Below are 16,185 nucleotides of genomic sequence, written 5' to 3' on the forward strand. Positions count from 1 at the left end.
CCGCGATATCTCCTCGATACCTCCTCGATACCTCACCCGGTACCTCCGCGAGAGCCGCTCTTGGGATTATTGCTCTTGGAATTTGCCTTCTCTCGCTTGGGATTACAATTGCACCATGACCCTGGAGGAGCTGGTGCCTTGCGATAGCAGCAAGTAAGTCGCGGGAAGCTCGGGGTTTTTTTGGGGAGTGTGTGTGCGGGGGGGTCTGTCGTTGTCGCCGCCGGCGCTCACCGGCTCTGTCGTTCCTCCGCGACAGGATGCAGGCGGTGAGCGAGGCGGTGGAGCGGGTGCTGGTGGCGGCGCAGCGGCAGGACCGGCTCACGGTCGGGGTCTACGAGTCCGCCAAGCTCATGAATGTGTGAGTATCGCGACACGGCTCTGTCGGGGGGTCTGTCGGGGGGGTCCGGGCAGCACCAGCGCGGTTCGCATGGTGGGGGTCCGTCCAGTGCAGGGCTGGTTCTTGCCAGGGGGGTTGTACGGGGTGTGGGGGGTAGAGACAGGACTCCAGGCTGCATTTTGGGGGGGTCTGTCCCCCACAGCTCAGTGCGACAGGGAGGTGACACGGGAGGGTGACAGCTCCGGGAGGGATTTACACACGGGAGACCCCCGACGACATGGGGGGCGACAGTTCCGGGGTGGGGGGTGAGATGACCCCGGTGGCACTGGGGGTGACAGTTCTGGAGTTGGGGGGTTGCACACAGTGAGGTGACCCCGGTGACACGGGGGGGGGGGGGTGACAGCGCCGGGGGTGAGGGGTCGCACCATCCACAGCCGTCCTGACCCCCTCCCCTCCCCCCGTGCCCCGCACAGGGACCCCGACAGCGTCGTGCTGTGCGTTCTGGCCACCGACGAGGAGGACGAAGGCGACATCGCCCTGCAGATCCACTTCACCCTCATCCAGGCGTTCTGCTGCGACAACGACATCCACATCCTGCGCGTGTCCGGGATGCAGCGCCTCGCCGCCATCCTGGGCGGGGGCGAGCCCGAGCCGGGGGCCGAGCCGCGGGACCTGCACTGCCTCCTGGTCACGGTGAGCGAGGGCAGCGTGATGCGCCCGTGACCGCGCCAGGCGCCGGGGAGGGTGACGGGGCTCCGGGGCCACGTGTCGGGGCGCTGGTGGCACTAACCTCGTGCTCCTTGCTCCCCCAGAACCCGCACACGGACGCCTGGAAGGGCCAGGGGCTGGCGGAGGTGGCGAGTTACTGCGCCGAGAGCCGCGACAGGAACCAGTGGGTGCCCTTCGTGTGTCTGCAGGAGCGCTGAGCCCCCGGCCCCTTCCCGGCCTGGACCTGAAGGATTGGAAAAAAAAAAAAACCCTTAAAAAAAAAAAAAAGCCGACATAAACCAGCAGGATAAAAAAGAAGGAGAAAACAGAGCCAGTTCCAACCCACAAACCCGAGAACCCACCGATTTTATTTTTCTTTTTGACCGGAGAGCAGAAGGAGGAGGAGGAGGAGGAGGAAGGGGAGCGCGGCCGCAGCGGTGGGAATGGAGGGGGAGCCGTGCCGAGCCTGGATGGACACTGGCCAGGGCCTGGAGGGACACTGGCTGGAGCCCAGAGGGACAGTGGCCAGAGCTGCTGGCCGAGGAGTTGTGCTGGCCCAGGGGCCGGAGCTGGGGACCCCCAGAGCCCGGGGGGGGTGACCCCAGAGCTGGAGACTGTCAGGATTTTTGGCAGCTGGGACCCGATGGAAGCGAGGACTTGCAGAGGGGTGGAGTTTTTTTGTTGCGAAAACTTGCGCTTTTTTTTTCCAAGGAATTACCGACGTCTGCACAAGATGGACCTGCACCCCCCTCCCCGGGGGGTGCTGCTTTTGCACTTGGAGACCCTTGAGCTGAACCTTTTCCAGAGTTTATTCTTATACTGAGCGAGGGACTTAAATTTATTTGCAATAAAATATCTGAAGTCACCGGTGTTTGCTCTTCCTCTGCTCTCCTGGAGCTGTTCCCACGGGGAGTGGGATGGGCCGCTCCTGGGTGGGTTTTGGGGAGGGCTCCAGCCCCCCCCCCTCCCCCCGGGGCTCTGCACGCTGTGGGGGGGTCCTTTAGTGCAGGGCTGGGGGTTCCCACCCGCATTTGGCCTCCCCGCACTGGCTGCTGGGGAAGGAGAAATTCCCACCCCGCCCTTCTCTGGAAAAGGGTCTTTCCAGGAAAAACACCCCCAGGGTTGCCCAAAGCTCCGTGGGAAACTGAGGCACGGCCCCCCTGCCGTGGGTGGGGGCTGGCCCGGGGTTATGGGATGGAGCTTCCCCCCCACCCCCACAGAAACCACGGCCCCCCGAGGCTGCAGGAACCGGGACCAGCCACCCACGGGGGGGAAGGAGAGCCTGGGAAACCCCCCCACCCCCATCCCTTCCCACTGCTGAGCCGTGAGAATTCCCTCCCACCTCTGGACAGGGGCACCTGGGTTCTCCCTCAGCGTCCCCCGGGGGCTGGATTTGGGGACAGGGAGGGGGGGCTGAGAACCCAAAGGCTGGGGGGAAACTGAGGCAGAAATTGTGGTGGGGACCCCCAGGCCCCCTCCTGGAGGCAGAACCCCCCTGGCTGGGCACGGGGTGTGCTCAGGTGTGGGCAGTGTCACGCAGGGCCGGGAGCTGTGCCAGGACCAGCCTGCCCAGCTGGACACCGTGTCCGGCCGGGCAGGGACACAGTGACCGTCCAGCCTGGCTGGGACACCGTGGCCATCCCAGGGTGTCCTGTGGCTCGGGGATGTGCCCTGTGCCCTCCTTTGGGGCTGTGACCGCAGGGGGGGCACGGGGGGAACATGTGACAGCCCCGGGTGAGGCCACACAGCCCCCCCACCGTGGGTACCCCCCCCTCGATGTATCCTGGGGGTCTCAGGGGACAAGGTGGAGGCAACACCCTCTGAGTGGCCCAGACTGTGACCCCCCCACTGCAGCCGAGGGGGGGGACACACAGCAAAGACCCCCCGGCCTGGCCCCAACCCCGGGTCTGCCCAGACACTCCTGACACGAGCTGGGAGGTCTCAGCTGGGAGCCGGGGGTGGGGGGCGATGGGGGCACGGCGATCCCTGGGATCACCTGGGAAAACCCGAGGGAAAGGGCCCGAGGGCGGCTGAGGCTCCCGAAACTCGTTTCACTGATGAGGCAGCAGGTCACGGGGCCATTCCTGTCGCCGGTGTCACCGCGGGCCACTCGTGTGACGAGCGCGTCAGGCCGGGTGCGTCACGGGGGCGGGGGGGACACAGACCCCCCCAAGCCCCTCCCCGCAGCCCCCCCGGTCGGGCAGGACACCCACGGTGCAGCCCCGACCGCAGCCCACCCGGGAGCGCACACGGAGCCGCCCCCGCCGGGCCGGGTCACGCACATCCCACCCACCCACAGCGCCCCTGCCCCCCCCCGTGGGCAGTGGGGCCACCTGGACCCCCCCAAACGCCCCCGCGGTGCAACCCCAGGGGCCCAGGGACCCCCAGAACCCCCGCACTGACCCCAGAGAAACCCCCGTGGACCCCCCCAGCAAGAGGGGGGCAGCGGGACCCCCAACCCCTGCAGCCACATCTCGCCCCTCCCGGACCCCAGAGAGGGTTCCCCGACCCCCCCCAAACTCCCCCCCCCGCAGTCTGCCCTGACTCACGCGGTCCCAGCCGGGCGTGGGGGCGGTGGGATCCCGACTGGACACTGATCCACACTTTCCACCCATCCAGAGCCGATCCAGACACCTGGGGGAAGGGGGGGGGGGGCTGCGGGGGTTTGGGGGGGGTCCCTGATTCACGTAGGGTCAGACATCCCCCACCCCCACCCCCTCGGCACCCTGCCAGCACCCAGCACGGGGGAGAGGAATCCCAGGGATGGGAATGGGGGTCCTGGACTGGATCGAGCTTGGCTGGAGAAATCCCAGACACCCCCCAGTCCCATAATTCCCCTCCCAGCACCGTGCCCTGCTTTAACACCTGGGGATAATTAAACCCTGGGTGATAAATAGATAATTAACAAATAATTAGGGGGTCTCATCCAGCCCTGGGGTTGCAGGATGAGTGTCGGGCAAGAGAGACCCCCCCCAAAAGTCTGACATAGAGAGGGGAGAGAGTGTTTGGGGGTGCAGGGGGGGTGGGGGGTCCCGGCCACCCCAAATGAGCCCCCGGGGGTGAATCCGCCCCCCCCCCCGGGTCCCCAGGACCCCCCCCCCGGGGGGGGGGGGGGGGAAAATGGGGGGGTTTCGGCTGGGGAGGGGGGCACTGAGCCCCTTCCTGGCTCTGGGGCGGCTGCAGCCAGACAGGGCAGGGCCGGATCCCGCTCTGGAGCCGCTGATTTACGAGTCTGGGCTGGGTGGCTCCGGCGGCTCCTGGCCCCGGCCCCGGGCTCTGCCTCCACCCAGGGACAGACAGACACCGGGGACCAGGAAATGGGGGGGAGGCATCGCCCTCCAACCCCCCCGGGCCCCCCCCCGGCAGCCCCGCCCCCCCCCCGACCCCCCCCCGGCCCAACCCCGGGCCGTGCTGCGCGTGGGGAAACGGGGGCGGGGAGCCCCCCCCCCCCCCTCCCCCCCCCCCCCCCCCCCAGTGGGGCTCGGGGGGGGGGGCGGATTCCGGAGCGGGAAGTGTCACCCCGTGACGTCACGGCCGTGGCCCCATTGCGTCACGGGTGTCCCCGAGGTGGGGAGGGAACGTCGTGGGATCCCCCCGCGGGGGGAGATTCGGAGCCCCCCGTGTCCCTGCGGTCCTGGAGGGGGAGGGGGTCCCTGGGATGGGGGGGGGGACACCCGGGGTCGTGCAGTGCTGAAGGGGGGACCCCCCTGCGCCTTTGTCCCCCCCTCCCGGTGCCACCCGGGCTCTGCCAACCGCGGTGGCACCGCTGGGACCCGCGGCCCGTCCTTGGGCCACCCGGTGCCGTCGGGTGCCAGGGGGTCCGAGGGCAGGGAGTTAATTAGAGCGGCGGGGATTTAATTAGAGCCGCAGCCCGGGCTAAAAATAGCCCGGCGGAGGCGGGCGGGTTATTTTTAGCCGCTCCCAGCCCGGTGCCACCCGGCCGGTGTCGCTCCGCGTTGGCACAAGGTCTGGTGGCACCGCCGCCCTGTGCCAGCTCCAGCGCTTGGAAGCGGGTTCCCGGGAGAGGAGCCGCTCCCGGCGCGTCCTGGAGGTTTAATTTGGGGGAGTTTGGGCAGGGACTCCTTCCTTGCTCCCCGCTGGTTGTGGGACACTGGCCCGGGGCCTCCGTCCTGCTCTTTGTCACCCCGCCCAGCCCGTTGTTTGTCCCTCTCCCTGTCACCTGTCCCAGTGTCCATCCCGCCCTTCCCAGCCGGGGTTTCTGTCAGACACCGACCCATCCCAGCTATTCCCGGCTCGCGGCTCCAGCCCGGCCGGAGCAGCAGCAGCAGCAGCAGCAGCAGCAGCAGCAGCAGCACATTCCTGCAGGACTCGCTCCAAGCCTCTCCCGGAGCCCCGGCCTGGATCCCGCTGCCTTCCAGGAAAGCGGCTCCCTGGGAGCACGTTGGGACCGGGCAGATCTTGTCCCGGAACCTGGAGCTGCTGGGAAGTGGAGCAGGAAGCCGGGACAGGCCGAGAGCCTTTCTCTCTGAAAAGGGAAGAAACGCTGCTCCAGGTTTCGTTTTCCTGTGGCTCCATGGCCTGGGAAGGCTCCGGTGCCTTCTGGGAAGTGGGAAATGCCCGATGGCTCCTGTGCTGCTTGGGATGGGCAGGAGCCACCAGGGATGGGGGGAGCACCAGGGGGGTGGGAGCAGCTCCCAAGGGTGGGAGAAGGGGACCCCTGAGGGGATGTGATCCCTGAGGGGCTGCAATTCCCGGCGGTCCGTGATCCCTGAGGGTCCACGTAAGGAACTGGCATCCCTGATCCCACCTGAGCACCCAGGGATGGGGAGGGGAGCACCAGGGAGGCGGGAGCAGCTCCCAAGGGTGGGAGAAAGGGATCCCCGAGGGGGGGTTTCAGTCCTTGAGGGGCTGCGATCCCAGAGGGCCCCCGATCCCCAAAATTCCCAATCCCACCCGATTCCTCCCCCCCGTGCCGGGCGCAGGACAGGCCGGAGAGGAAATCTGGCAAAATGCAAAGTGAGCCTTTTTATTGTGTTATCCATTCACTTCGGAACAACAATTCCACAAAATATTAAACACTGTGCGAGAAGTCGGGCTATGGCACACGAGAGAGAAAAAAACAAACCCGGGAACTGCAGACGGATGAGGAGCCTACGGCACAGACACCGACCACTTCCTAAGGACAGTCTGTACAAACCTGGATTGGCGTTTGGCAACGAGACCAGAGTTTGGCAAATAATAATAATAATAATTATAATAATAATAATAATAATAATTATAAGGATAGACCCGAGAGAAGGAAAGGAGGAGCGCGGAGGGTCCCATGTGGCCTCCGTGCGACAGATAAATGAGTTATTGGGGTTTTGTTAAATAAAGGCGACTTTTTAAGCACTTGGAAACAAGGGGGGGATTTGGGAGCATCCAGAGGCTCCGGACCACACCAGGCTCGGGGTGCCCGGGAGTCTCCTGGCTCCGTCCCCCGAGACAGGGAGGGCAGGACAAAGAGAAGGGAGGAAAAATTAAATAGAAGCAATGTTTCCCCTCTCCCTTTTCTTTCCCGGTTTTCTATTTTTGGCACCGGCTTTCACCACACGCCATAAAGAAAGGCTGGACAGATCTGGGCATGTGGTTACCTCCAAAAAAAGGCCTTTGTGGAGCCCGGGGCTCCGGCTCCTCCCGCTCCCCCCTCGCCCTTTGCAGCACTTAAAAAGTCCTGAAAAGTCTTTTTTTTGTGTGTGTGTGTGGGTTTTTTTTTTTTCTTCCTTTTTCCCTTTTTTTTTTCTTTTTTTTTTTTTTTTTAATTTATTTGGCAAATGCACTAACAAAGTACAAGCAACTACTGGAATCTGCACTTCTATTTATGCCATACAAAAACACCTACAGGATGAGCACGGATTTACTCGGACGAGGATAGAATTCCAAAAAAAAAAAAAAAAAACCAAAAAAAAAAAAAAATTCAAAAAAATTCAAAATCAAGGATTTTTTCCACCGAAACGAGTCACCCACGGAGCCCCAGCACCCGCTGGCAGCTCCCACCCCCCGTCTCCGGCGGGACCCTCGGCTGTCTGTCGGCACATTCCGGAGTCCCCACGCCAAGGAGCCCCCAGCCCTGTCCCCAGGCTCCCATGGGAGATGCTCCATGGCCTTTCTCCCAGCTCCATGGCCTTTCTCCCGGCTCCCTGCCCCTGCTCCCTGCCCCTTCTCCCACCTCCCGGCTCCTCGCCCCTTTTCCCAGCTTGCCCCTTCTCCCTGCCCCTTTTCCCGGCTCCTTTTCCCTTCTCCCTGCCCCTTCTCCCAGCTCCCGGCTCCTTCCCTTCTCCCTGCCCCTTTCTCCCGGCTCCAACACGGGCACGGCTCGGGCAGGACCCCGGGGTGGGTGGAAGGACAAGAGGGAGGAGGCAGAGTGACCCCAAAATGCTGGACCGGGGTGTGCCCGGCTGGGTTTGCCGGCCCAGCATCCCAAAGGATTCGCTGGCCGAGCATCCCACAGGATTTGCCGAGGATCCCGCAGTGGATGGGGGCTGGGAAGGGTGGGATGTTGGAGCCCCTGAGGATGCCGGGGGGGTCCGGCAGCCCCTGCCCGGGTGGCGGAGGAGGAGGAAGAGGAGGAGGAGGGGGAATTCCCGGCTCCGCTCCCGCTCCGTGCCCGCGGCCCCGGGATAGCACCATGCTCTGGTCTCTAACACAGAGGAAGAATCAGCGATCTGGAGTAGAAAAATAAGGCTGGAACTGTACGAGATTAAGGACAGAGGGAATTCCCTCCTGGAGAAGGGAAAGCCCGGCTGTGGCTGAGCCCAGGCTGGACTCGGAGTGTCCGTTCCCTCCCGGCGGGCGGGAGCTTGGAGTTATTTTGGATTTAGGACAGAACTCACCAAAAAGGGTTTGCTGTCGCTGCGCAAACGGGGAGGGGGCACAGAGGGAAATATCCCCCTTTTCCCTGCTCTGCTCCCTCACACCGGGAGGGGGTGACATCCAAGGGGTCACCTGTGCCCTGGGATGCCGGGTCAGGAGCCCAGGACACAGCGGGGGGACACAGGAGCTTTTCCCAGGATCCCGGGAAAGCCGCGGCGGGCGCACACGGGAGGTTTCCGTTAGTGTTAAAAACGTGGGATTTTCCCGATTCTGTTTAAAAGGCAAGTGATGGCAGACTGAAAACAAGGAATGGCGAGATTCCTGCAACCAAGGAATGGAAACGGAGCAGCTCTGCCCATCCCAGCCCCCCCCAGTATCCCGGGAGGAATCCCCTTCCCTGGGTACCAGCCACGCTCTGCTCCTCTCCCTGTCTCTGAGCCCCACTCCGGCAGCTCCTGGTGCCTTGGGAGCCAGTGCCAGCCCTGGGAATTCCATCCTCCTCCGGAGAGCAGCCAGGGAAGCTCCCAGTGTCCTGCCTGCACCAGTGACTCCCACCAGCAGCCCCAGTTTGGGCTGCAGGGATTCTCCCTCCAACTGGACCACGACAGCACAGGGGGGGATCAGCCGAGTCCAGGGGTCTCCTCCAGCCCCCCTTTCCCATGGGAAGTGCTCCCAGTCCCATGAAGGGATTTGCCCCCTGTGGTTCCCATCCCAGTGGAGGCTCTGGCGTTTCAAACCAAATCCAAAGCTTTGGGGGAACAGGGAAACTCCCAGGATTTCACACCAGGTGTGGTTGGTTGGTTGGTTTGGTGTTTTCCTTCTCTTCCCAAAACCAACACCCGTGTTCAGGATAACTGGGAATGGCCACAAACGGTGCCTCTGCCTATGGGGGGAGGCTGGACTTGATGATCCCAGATCCCAACCTAATTCTGGGATTCTGGGAGCGTTGGCCGCGTTCCAAGGAGCTCCTGAGCCCCGGGATCTGCCCTGTGGACATGGGTTGGGTTTGGCAATCCCGGGATCCGTCCCCTTCCCGACAGATCCAGCGGCTGGGGAGCTCCGTGGGACTTCCCTGAGCTCCAGGCTCTCTCCTGAGCACACTCCCAGGCTCCCTGGCAGGAAGGTTCTCCTGCTCCCCCTCTTCCTGCTCCGGGCTGGGTTATCCCAGTGGGAACACGGTGCTCCCTGTCAAATCCCAGTTCAGGATTCCCAAGGGATGGGAACTGAACTGTGTCTTCTCCTCACCCTCATCTCCCCTAAACCTCACTGACCACCTCCCCCTGAGCCTCATTCCCTGGGTTCCCTGGAAAGAATTCCACTCGCTGCTCCCAGTGTTTTGGGCTGAAACTCCCCAAAAGGCCCATTTTCCCAGATTCTGGATGCCCACCTGGAAGGTCCTTCCCCCCCTCCAGGAGCAGCTGGGGGGGCTGGTCCCGGCCTCCCCCATCCCTGGGGCTCCCTGACATTCCTCCCGGGATCTGTTCCCCCCTGGGGCCATTCCCTGCTCCGAGCAGAGCCCTGGGATGCAGGGAAGGGGCCCCCCCACCTCCCTCCAGCCATTCCCAACAGGGATTTTTCCAGCTGTTTTTTTTTTTTTTGCTGTTTTTTTTGGTTTTTTTTCTTTTTTTTTTTTTTTTTTTTGTACTAATTTTTCTACAAAATCTCTCCCACCCGGGCCCCCTCCTCGTTCCCTCTCCAGAAAACGAGAGCAAATTCCTGCTGATTGGAGACTTAATTGGATCGGAGCACTCGGAGCCGTGTCCAGGTCCCGGAGCTCCGGCCTCACATCCCACTGGGAACACCACGACCCCCACCTCACCTCCCACGACCCCCCCACCCCCCCCTCCCAAACTCCAATATCCCTGTTAAAATCCTCCCCCCCTCCCCTCTCCCTCCACCCCGGTTTATTCTGAATTCCAATTTAAATTCTGACCCCTCTCCACACGTGCAGCCCCGTTCCCTTTCCCGGGAACGGCCGCCCTTCCCTAAAAACCACTCCCAGATTATTATTATTATTATCTCCGTGCAATTGGTTGGTTTTGTGGTGGTTTTTGTTTTGTTTTGTTTGTTTGGGTTTTTTTTTTTCGGGAATTTAAGTTCTGTTTGAAGCCAACATTTAAGAGTTTACCCCCGGGCGCAGGTGCAGGTGCTGGAGCTGGGTTTCAGTGGATGGAGCAGGATGCCCTTCCGGAGGGATCCGGGGCTGGAGCTATAGGATGATACAGGGCTTTTTGTCCTTAAAGGGGTTCTCGGAAGCGGGGACTCCAACCAGCAGCGGGTCGTTCCGGGCATGTTGCTCACAGTAGTTCATGAGCTCAGAAGAGGCTTTCGAGACCTGGAATGTTGGGGGAAAAGCAGGAGGTTAGTGGGGGATATTCCCAGCTCCAGAGAGAGGGAGCTGACCCCCGGCTTTTCCTCATGGAAAATTAGGGAGATGGGCAGAGATAAACAGGGGAACTGAGGTGGAAATGGAGTGGTTTTAGGGTCTGGCATAAATAAAGAGATGAGTGTGGGGAGATAACCCTGGCTGAGAGTGAGAGATTGAAAAGCAGGTGTTACTGCCCTTGTTCTTGAGGGATTTGGGATGAACAGGCAAGGGAAAGGCCTGTTTGAGTGCAGCCTCTGACGTTAAAAATGGAGCTGTGGAAACCCTTGGAAACTGCTCCTCAAGGCTCTGCTCGGCTGAGTTCAAAGCTGGTTTTTGGGAAGGGCTCTGAGGAGGGGGGGAGCCCACAGGGAGCTGCCAGAGGCTCTGGAGACCAACAGATCCCATTTTTTGTCCAAATGACCCTCAATCACTGGTGGGACGTGGGGCAAACACAGGGCAGAGGTGGAACCACAGCACGTGGGGAGGCCCAGACCTGCTGCAGAGCCCTGACTTTCCTCCTCCCTGGTGCCAGAGGGGCCAGATCACTCCCAAATCCACCTCTGGCTCATCCCTTCCTTCTCCTCCCCCCTCAGAGTGTCCCACCGAGGCTCCCAGGGGATGTGGAGGTTTCCAGGCCACTCCAGGATCTCCTCACAGGTCCCTCCGAGCTCAGGCCAAGCCGATCTCTCCCCTCTGGGATTGGGGGTAATTAGTGTCTTAAGGGATTAATTGCTTTAAGCACAGCCTTGACCTTGCCCCTGCAGCAAGTTCTGCTCCGGGATCCCAATGTCTGTGCTGAGGGTGTTTGGAATGTTCATTCCCGGGCAGAACTTTAATGCTGAATATTGCAAAATGCTCAGAGATTGTCCCAAAAACTCCTTGTCTCTGGATCTGCCTTCCCAGGAGACACCAAAGCACAGGAGGAGGGTCCCCACCCCGTGGGGTGGAAGCACAGATGGAAGGGGTTTGCCCAAAACTGCACAGAAAAGGGGTTTTATCCCACTTTTCCTCCTCGCTTCGAGCTTTTGGTTCCTGCTGAAACATTTAATGACAGCACAGAACTGCAAGTTCTGAAAAACTGCAAAAAACCCTAAAAAAACTAAAAAGGGGAGATTCAGCTGAGACACGAGGAGGAAATTCCTCCCTGTGAGGGGGGTGAGGCACTGGAAAGGATTTCCCAGAGCTGCCCCATCCCTGGCAGTGTCCAAGGCCAGGTTGGACGGGGCTTGGAGAAACCTGGGCTGGTTCTTTTTTAAACCATGAGGGTTTGTAGCTGTTTTTAGGGCCTTTCCAGGCTCCAGCCAGGCTTTTTAGGGAAGACAAGCTAAATTACAGGTCTTCCCCCAGCAGCCAGTGCTGACTCTCCTGAGGGGAATGACGTGGCTCAGCTCCAGGATCCCAGACAGAGGGAGGAGGGGGGAGTGCACTTCCCGACCTTTGGAGCTGGGAGTGCTCCAAAGGCTTTGCTGGGAAAGAGCAACAGTGCTGAGACCCCTCCTAGGAGCTCCTCCAGCTCCTGCTTCCAGACCTGTCACAGAATCCTGGAATGGTTTGGGTTGGAAGCACCTTAAAGCCCATCCAGTCCCACCCCCTGCCCTGGGCAGGGACACCTTCCCTATCCCAGGCTGCTCCAACCTGGCCTTGGACACTCCCAGGGATGGGGCAGCCACAGCTTCTCTGGGCACCCTGTGCCAGGGCCTGCCCACCCTCCCAGGGAGGAATTCCTTCCGTATATCCAACCTAAATTTCCCCTCTTTCCATCTGAACCCATCACTCCTTGTCCTGTCACTGCAGCTCCCGACGGAGAGACCCTCTGCAGCTTCCTCCAGATCCCGGAGGGAATGCTGGAACACTGGAACACTGCAACACCCCCACTGGAGACGTCACAGCCGTGCTGGGAGATCCCAAAGCAGCTGCCCAGGGTCCCTTCCCGCTCCCAGACCCACCTTGATCCTCTCGATCCCGGCCTCGATGCGGAGCTGCTCCACCAGCTTCCGGGCCTGCGCTATGTTGTTAGTTGTTGACATTCTCTGCCATCGGCTCCAGGCCCCAGCACAGGAGAATCCTGCAAAAAAAACAGGGGGGAAAACCGGGGTTGGCACCGTGCATGGGACCGCTGGGACACCGTGTCCCATCCAGGAATCCCGGGAGGGTTGGGAAGGACCTCAAAGTCCCTCCAGTTCCAGGGACACCTTCCACCTCCATCTTGGGAAGGGCCGTGCGCCGTGTCCGCCCCGACAGCCACGTGCAAAGGGCTTCCAGGAGCTCTGATGACACCAATGGAACGTTTCCTGGTCTTGCTTCAAGTTCCCCTTTCCCTGAAGCAGCAAAAACTTTGCCGACGAGAGCGGAAAAATAAGAACCTTTTTCCACAGAAGCAAAGCTCTGCTGGAGCCCCACCCCGAGCTGGGCACCAGGGAGGGCTCCCAGGGTCCCATGGACCCACCTGCAGCATCCCTGGGGTGGGGTTTTGGTGTCCCTGTCACCTGGGGAGGGGCTGCCTGCACATGGGGCCGTGTCCATGGGGTGGTGTCCGACCTGCCCATGGGATCATGTCCAACCTCTTCATGGGATCGTGTCCAATCTCTTCATGGGATCATGTCCAACCTGCCCATGGGATTGTGTCCAACCTGCCCATGGGATCATGTCCAGCCTGTCTGTGGGATTGTGTCCGACCAGCCCACGGGATCGTGTCCCACATTCCTGCGGGGCCGTGTCCCTGCATCCCCTGCTGCAGCTGGACACCCTGGCAGGAGCAGGCAGTGGTTAAACCACCTCCCTCGAAATGCAGCAGCAGCAGCATCTGCAGGAGTTTGTGCCCAGCCCCAAACAATGCAGCCCTGTCACGGGGCCGTGCAGCCGCAGCCAGGGCCGGGCACTCCGGGGGCAGCTCCGGCCACGCTGGATCCCCTGGACAGGCACCATTCCCGGGTGGTTTGCTCTGGGACATCCCAGGGGGGCTCTGCAGAGGTGCCAGCACAGCCCCCTCCTCGCCCTGCCCCTGCCCCAGACCACTCAGTGCCAGGGCAGAGGGTGCAGCTCCCACCTCCCTCCGCCCAGGAGCCGGTGCCGGGAGGAGGAAGGAGCCAAAGCAAACACGGAGCCGGATCCAGCGGCGCTCCCGGGCCCCTCCAGCCGCCCACCACAGCCCTGCAGTGCCTGCTTTAATTAGAGGCTCCTCCAACGTCCTCCCCAGGCCCGGCAGCTTCAAAGCTGAGCCTTCCCGGGGGCAGCAGGGCGGGAGCTCCTGCCCCATCCCAAACCCTCACAGGCTCGGGCTGTCTCGCCCGTGTTTAGACATTAAGGGAGTTTATTCCAGACCACAGGGGCACTCTCAGGGATTATTTGGCTTGGCAGCAGCGTCCAACACACGCTGAGCTCCTCAATCCCTGAGCAGCGTTTGGAACACGGGATGCTGTGGGATAAACAGGCAGTGCTCCATCAGCATTCCCGATCCAGCACGGGATGATTCCCTGAACTAGCGGGGTTATTGGGAAATCTCCGCCCCTGCAGCCCTGGAAGGCGTTAGTCAGGGTGACACGGGGAGACACACGGGTGGAACCCAGTCTGGTTCTGTGGAAAAGGGGAGAAGGAAGCAGGCTGGTCCCCGGGGGAAGGATCCTCCTCTCCTGCTCCAGCCTGAAGCACTCCAAAGCAGAGCAGGTGGGATTAGGAGCAGGAAAAGCTCCGTCTCAAAGTCAAACTCTCTCTAAGTCCGTTCTATGAACTCAAGAGACCTTCCTGCTGCAAACAGTTCCCCAAAACAATGTGCACCTGGGTAAGGAATTAGCAGCAGCTGGGGGAAAAAAAAATCCAAGCGATTCTTGTTTCCAAGTATTTCATGTTTGCAGCAGCACAGGATCACCTGCCTGTACTTTCCCAGCTTCCTGTTTATGGAAGGAGGCTGATGAATCAGCCGAGGGAGAGTTACCTCAGGGGACTTCTGGGAGAAGCACAGCCTGTGTCCCTGTCCCCATCCCTGTCCCTGCAGCATCCCAGGGAACCCAGCCTGGCTGGAGGAAGGCCAGCGTGGAGAGAGTCCCACTCCGTGCCAAATGAGTGTTTTTAAAGTCCTTGGTAAGGGGGCAGAAGTTTTGTTCCAACTGCTCTGCAGCTCCCCAGCACCCCAGTGGATCCCTGTCTCCCTGATCCCACAGCAGGACCCGCACTGGGCTCAGGGCACCCGGCCCCGCTCCGGGGCTGCTCCTGGTGGGATCTGCACGGTGGCTCCTGTTCCAGAGGGGAACAATTAACCAGGCACGTCACTGGCACCCAGAGGCCATCGATCCACAGACCCAGTGTGGCTCCCCAGGGCGTCCTTGGGAGGTGGCAAAAGCCAAAACAAACTTTGGAGATGTCACTCGGAGCGGGACAGGACTGACCCGTGAGGTAAAGGAATTTGGAGAGCAGCACTGAGGGGGGTGTGATGTCAGCCAGGGGGGCACCGGGACTGTCCTGGGTCTGGATGCAGCTCCGTGTCCCTTTGCCCACCTTGGAGAACTCGGTGTTTGGGAAGGGACGGGGATGTGACGCCTGCGGCTGGGCCCGGGCAGGAAGGACGGGACAGTCGGGGCACCCGGGCCTCCTGCACACCCTCCTGCCTCTGCTGGCATGTGACTGTGGAGGAATAACCCACAGAGCCAGAGCTCCCTCCTGCCAGAGGGGCAAAGCCTGCGGAGTTTGGCCGGGACTCACCTCCCACCGCTGCCGGCGCCGGGCCAGGGCTGAGCTCTGCCGTGACTCGGCACAACGGCCCCACTCGCCTCGCGCTGAGTCACCAGCACACATCACTCAGCAAAAATAAACCCTCCTGCGCTTCTGCCAGAGCACCCTCTGCCTTCCCGGCTCAGCCGTCCTCCCCTTCTCCCCGGCAGCGTTCCTGGGCTGCCCCAGAACGTTCCCATTTTCGGGAACGGCTCTCGCTGCGTTGCCACCACGTCAGCTCGTTTCTCGCTCTGTCGGCGAGTGATTCCAGGAGGGGTGAAGTGATTCCAGGAGGGGTGAAGTCGCCAGATCTTGCAGCTCTCCGGGCTGTTATCCCTGTTCCTCTGGCAGCAGAGGGATCTGGCAGATCCCAGACCAGGGGAGGCATTACCAGGGCTCGGGGCTGCAGCGACACTTCCCACCTCTGAGGTGGGATGGAAAATGCTGCAGCACTAAAACCACTCAGATTTAACAGAAATTCAGAGAACACGAGAGCACGGGCAGTAATGGGTCACCCAGGAGCGTTCCAAGGTCAAGGCCAACACAAACAGCCCTGAGGGAGGTTGTGAAACCCGGACAAGGATCTTGGAGTGCAGGTGAGGGGCACAGCGGGTTTGGGAACGACGTAAACACAACCCGAGGGACGCTCTGGCTGCAGCACAAACACCCCGGGAACACTCCTGCCTGTTCTAGGAAAAGCACTGGAAGACTGAGGCCCAGCAGGATCTGTCAGGATACATCCTGGGAAACAATCAGGATTTGCTGTTTTAAACTGTTTTGCATATTATGGACTAAGGGCAGGTCAGGATGCTCAGAACCACGTCCTGCACCAGCTCGGTTTGACTCCAGATCAGCCCCAAATCTCCTCTGCTGGGAGAGGAGATCACTCTCCCCCACTAAACAAAAGCATTTCAAGGAACACACCGAGTCTCCTGTTCACATCACATCCCTTCCCAAAAAAAGGCTGCTCAGTGTTCCCGAGCAGGGGGGGACAGTGGGAACTCGGGGCTGTGCCGGGTCCGTCCTGCACAGCCCTGACGTCAGGGCAGCACCCACCGGGGAGGCACCTCCGCGCCTCACAGAGCCCCCCCTGTTCCCGAGAGAGTTCTCTCCGCAGCGGGCGGGCTGTGAAAGGCCTCGTTCGGGCTGTTTTCCCGAGGAGAGACAGCCCGAACCCGCGCAGCTCCTGAGTCAGCCGCGTGCCGCAGCAGCGCGGTGACAGCAGCGGTGACAGCGCGGTGACAGCAGCGGTGAC

At 61.4% G+C, this 16,185-nt stretch overlaps 2 protein-coding genes across 4 annotated transcripts in view; one reads left to right on the forward strand and one right to left on the reverse strand.

The window, feature by feature from the left end:
* Nucleotides 1–6: 6 nt before the first annotated feature.
* GADD45B (growth arrest and DNA damage inducible beta) lies at nt 7–1,910 on the forward strand. Its single transcript, XM_027664376.1, has 4 exons — nt 7–153; nt 257–358; nt 811–1,030; nt 1,150–1,910. Exons 1-4 carry the CDS (start codon nt 116–118, stop codon nt 1,261–1,263), a joined length of 474 nt encoding a protein of 157 aa, XP_027520177.1. The 5' UTR covers nt 7–115; the 3' UTR covers nt 1,264–1,910.
* Nucleotides 1,911–9,878: 7,968 nt separating this feature from the next.
* GNG7 (G protein subunit gamma 7) overlaps nt 9,879–16,185 on the reverse strand; it is a 39,070-nt gene continuing 32,763 nt past the window's right edge. For 2 of the 3 annotated variants that reach the window (XM_027664302.1, XM_027664301.1), the window contains 2 exons: nt 12,173–12,291; nt 9,879–10,193 (listed from right to left, as the gene is read on the reverse strand). In XM_027664302.1, the coding sequence (XP_027520103.1) occupies nt 10,068–10,193; nt 12,173–12,253 (207 nt within the window). In that variant the 5' untranslated portion in view covers nt 12,254–12,291 and the 3' untranslated portion in view covers nt 9,879–10,067. Of the gene's footprint in view, nt 10,194–12,172; nt 12,292–13,963; nt 13,969–16,185 lie in introns of those variants that run through there. The other variant, XM_027664303.1, reaches the window with a different exon arrangement.

This window comes from Corapipo altera, unplaced genomic scaffold (assembly GCF_003945725.1).
Source record: "Corapipo altera isolate COAL_440 unplaced genomic scaffold, ASM394572v1 96, whole genome shotgun sequence".
Lineage (NCBI taxonomy): Eukaryota > Metazoa > Chordata > Aves > Passeriformes > Pipridae > Corapipo > Corapipo altera.

What these genes read in the sequence shown, in the direction of transcription:
- GADD45B (XM_027664376.1), top strand. Translation starts at nt 116, where the DNA reads ATGACCCTGGAGGAGCTGGTGCCTTGCGATAGCAGCAA. An exon ending in GTGCCTTGCGATAGCAGCAA is followed by an intron (nt 154 to 256) that starts GTAAGTCGCGGG and finishes CCTCCGCGACAG; the next exon opens with GATGCAGGCGGTGAGCGAGG. An exon ending in TCCGCCAAGCTCATGAATGT is followed by an intron (nt 359 to 810) that starts GTGAGTATCGCG and finishes TGCCCCGCACAG; the next exon opens with GGACCCCGACAGCGTCGTGC.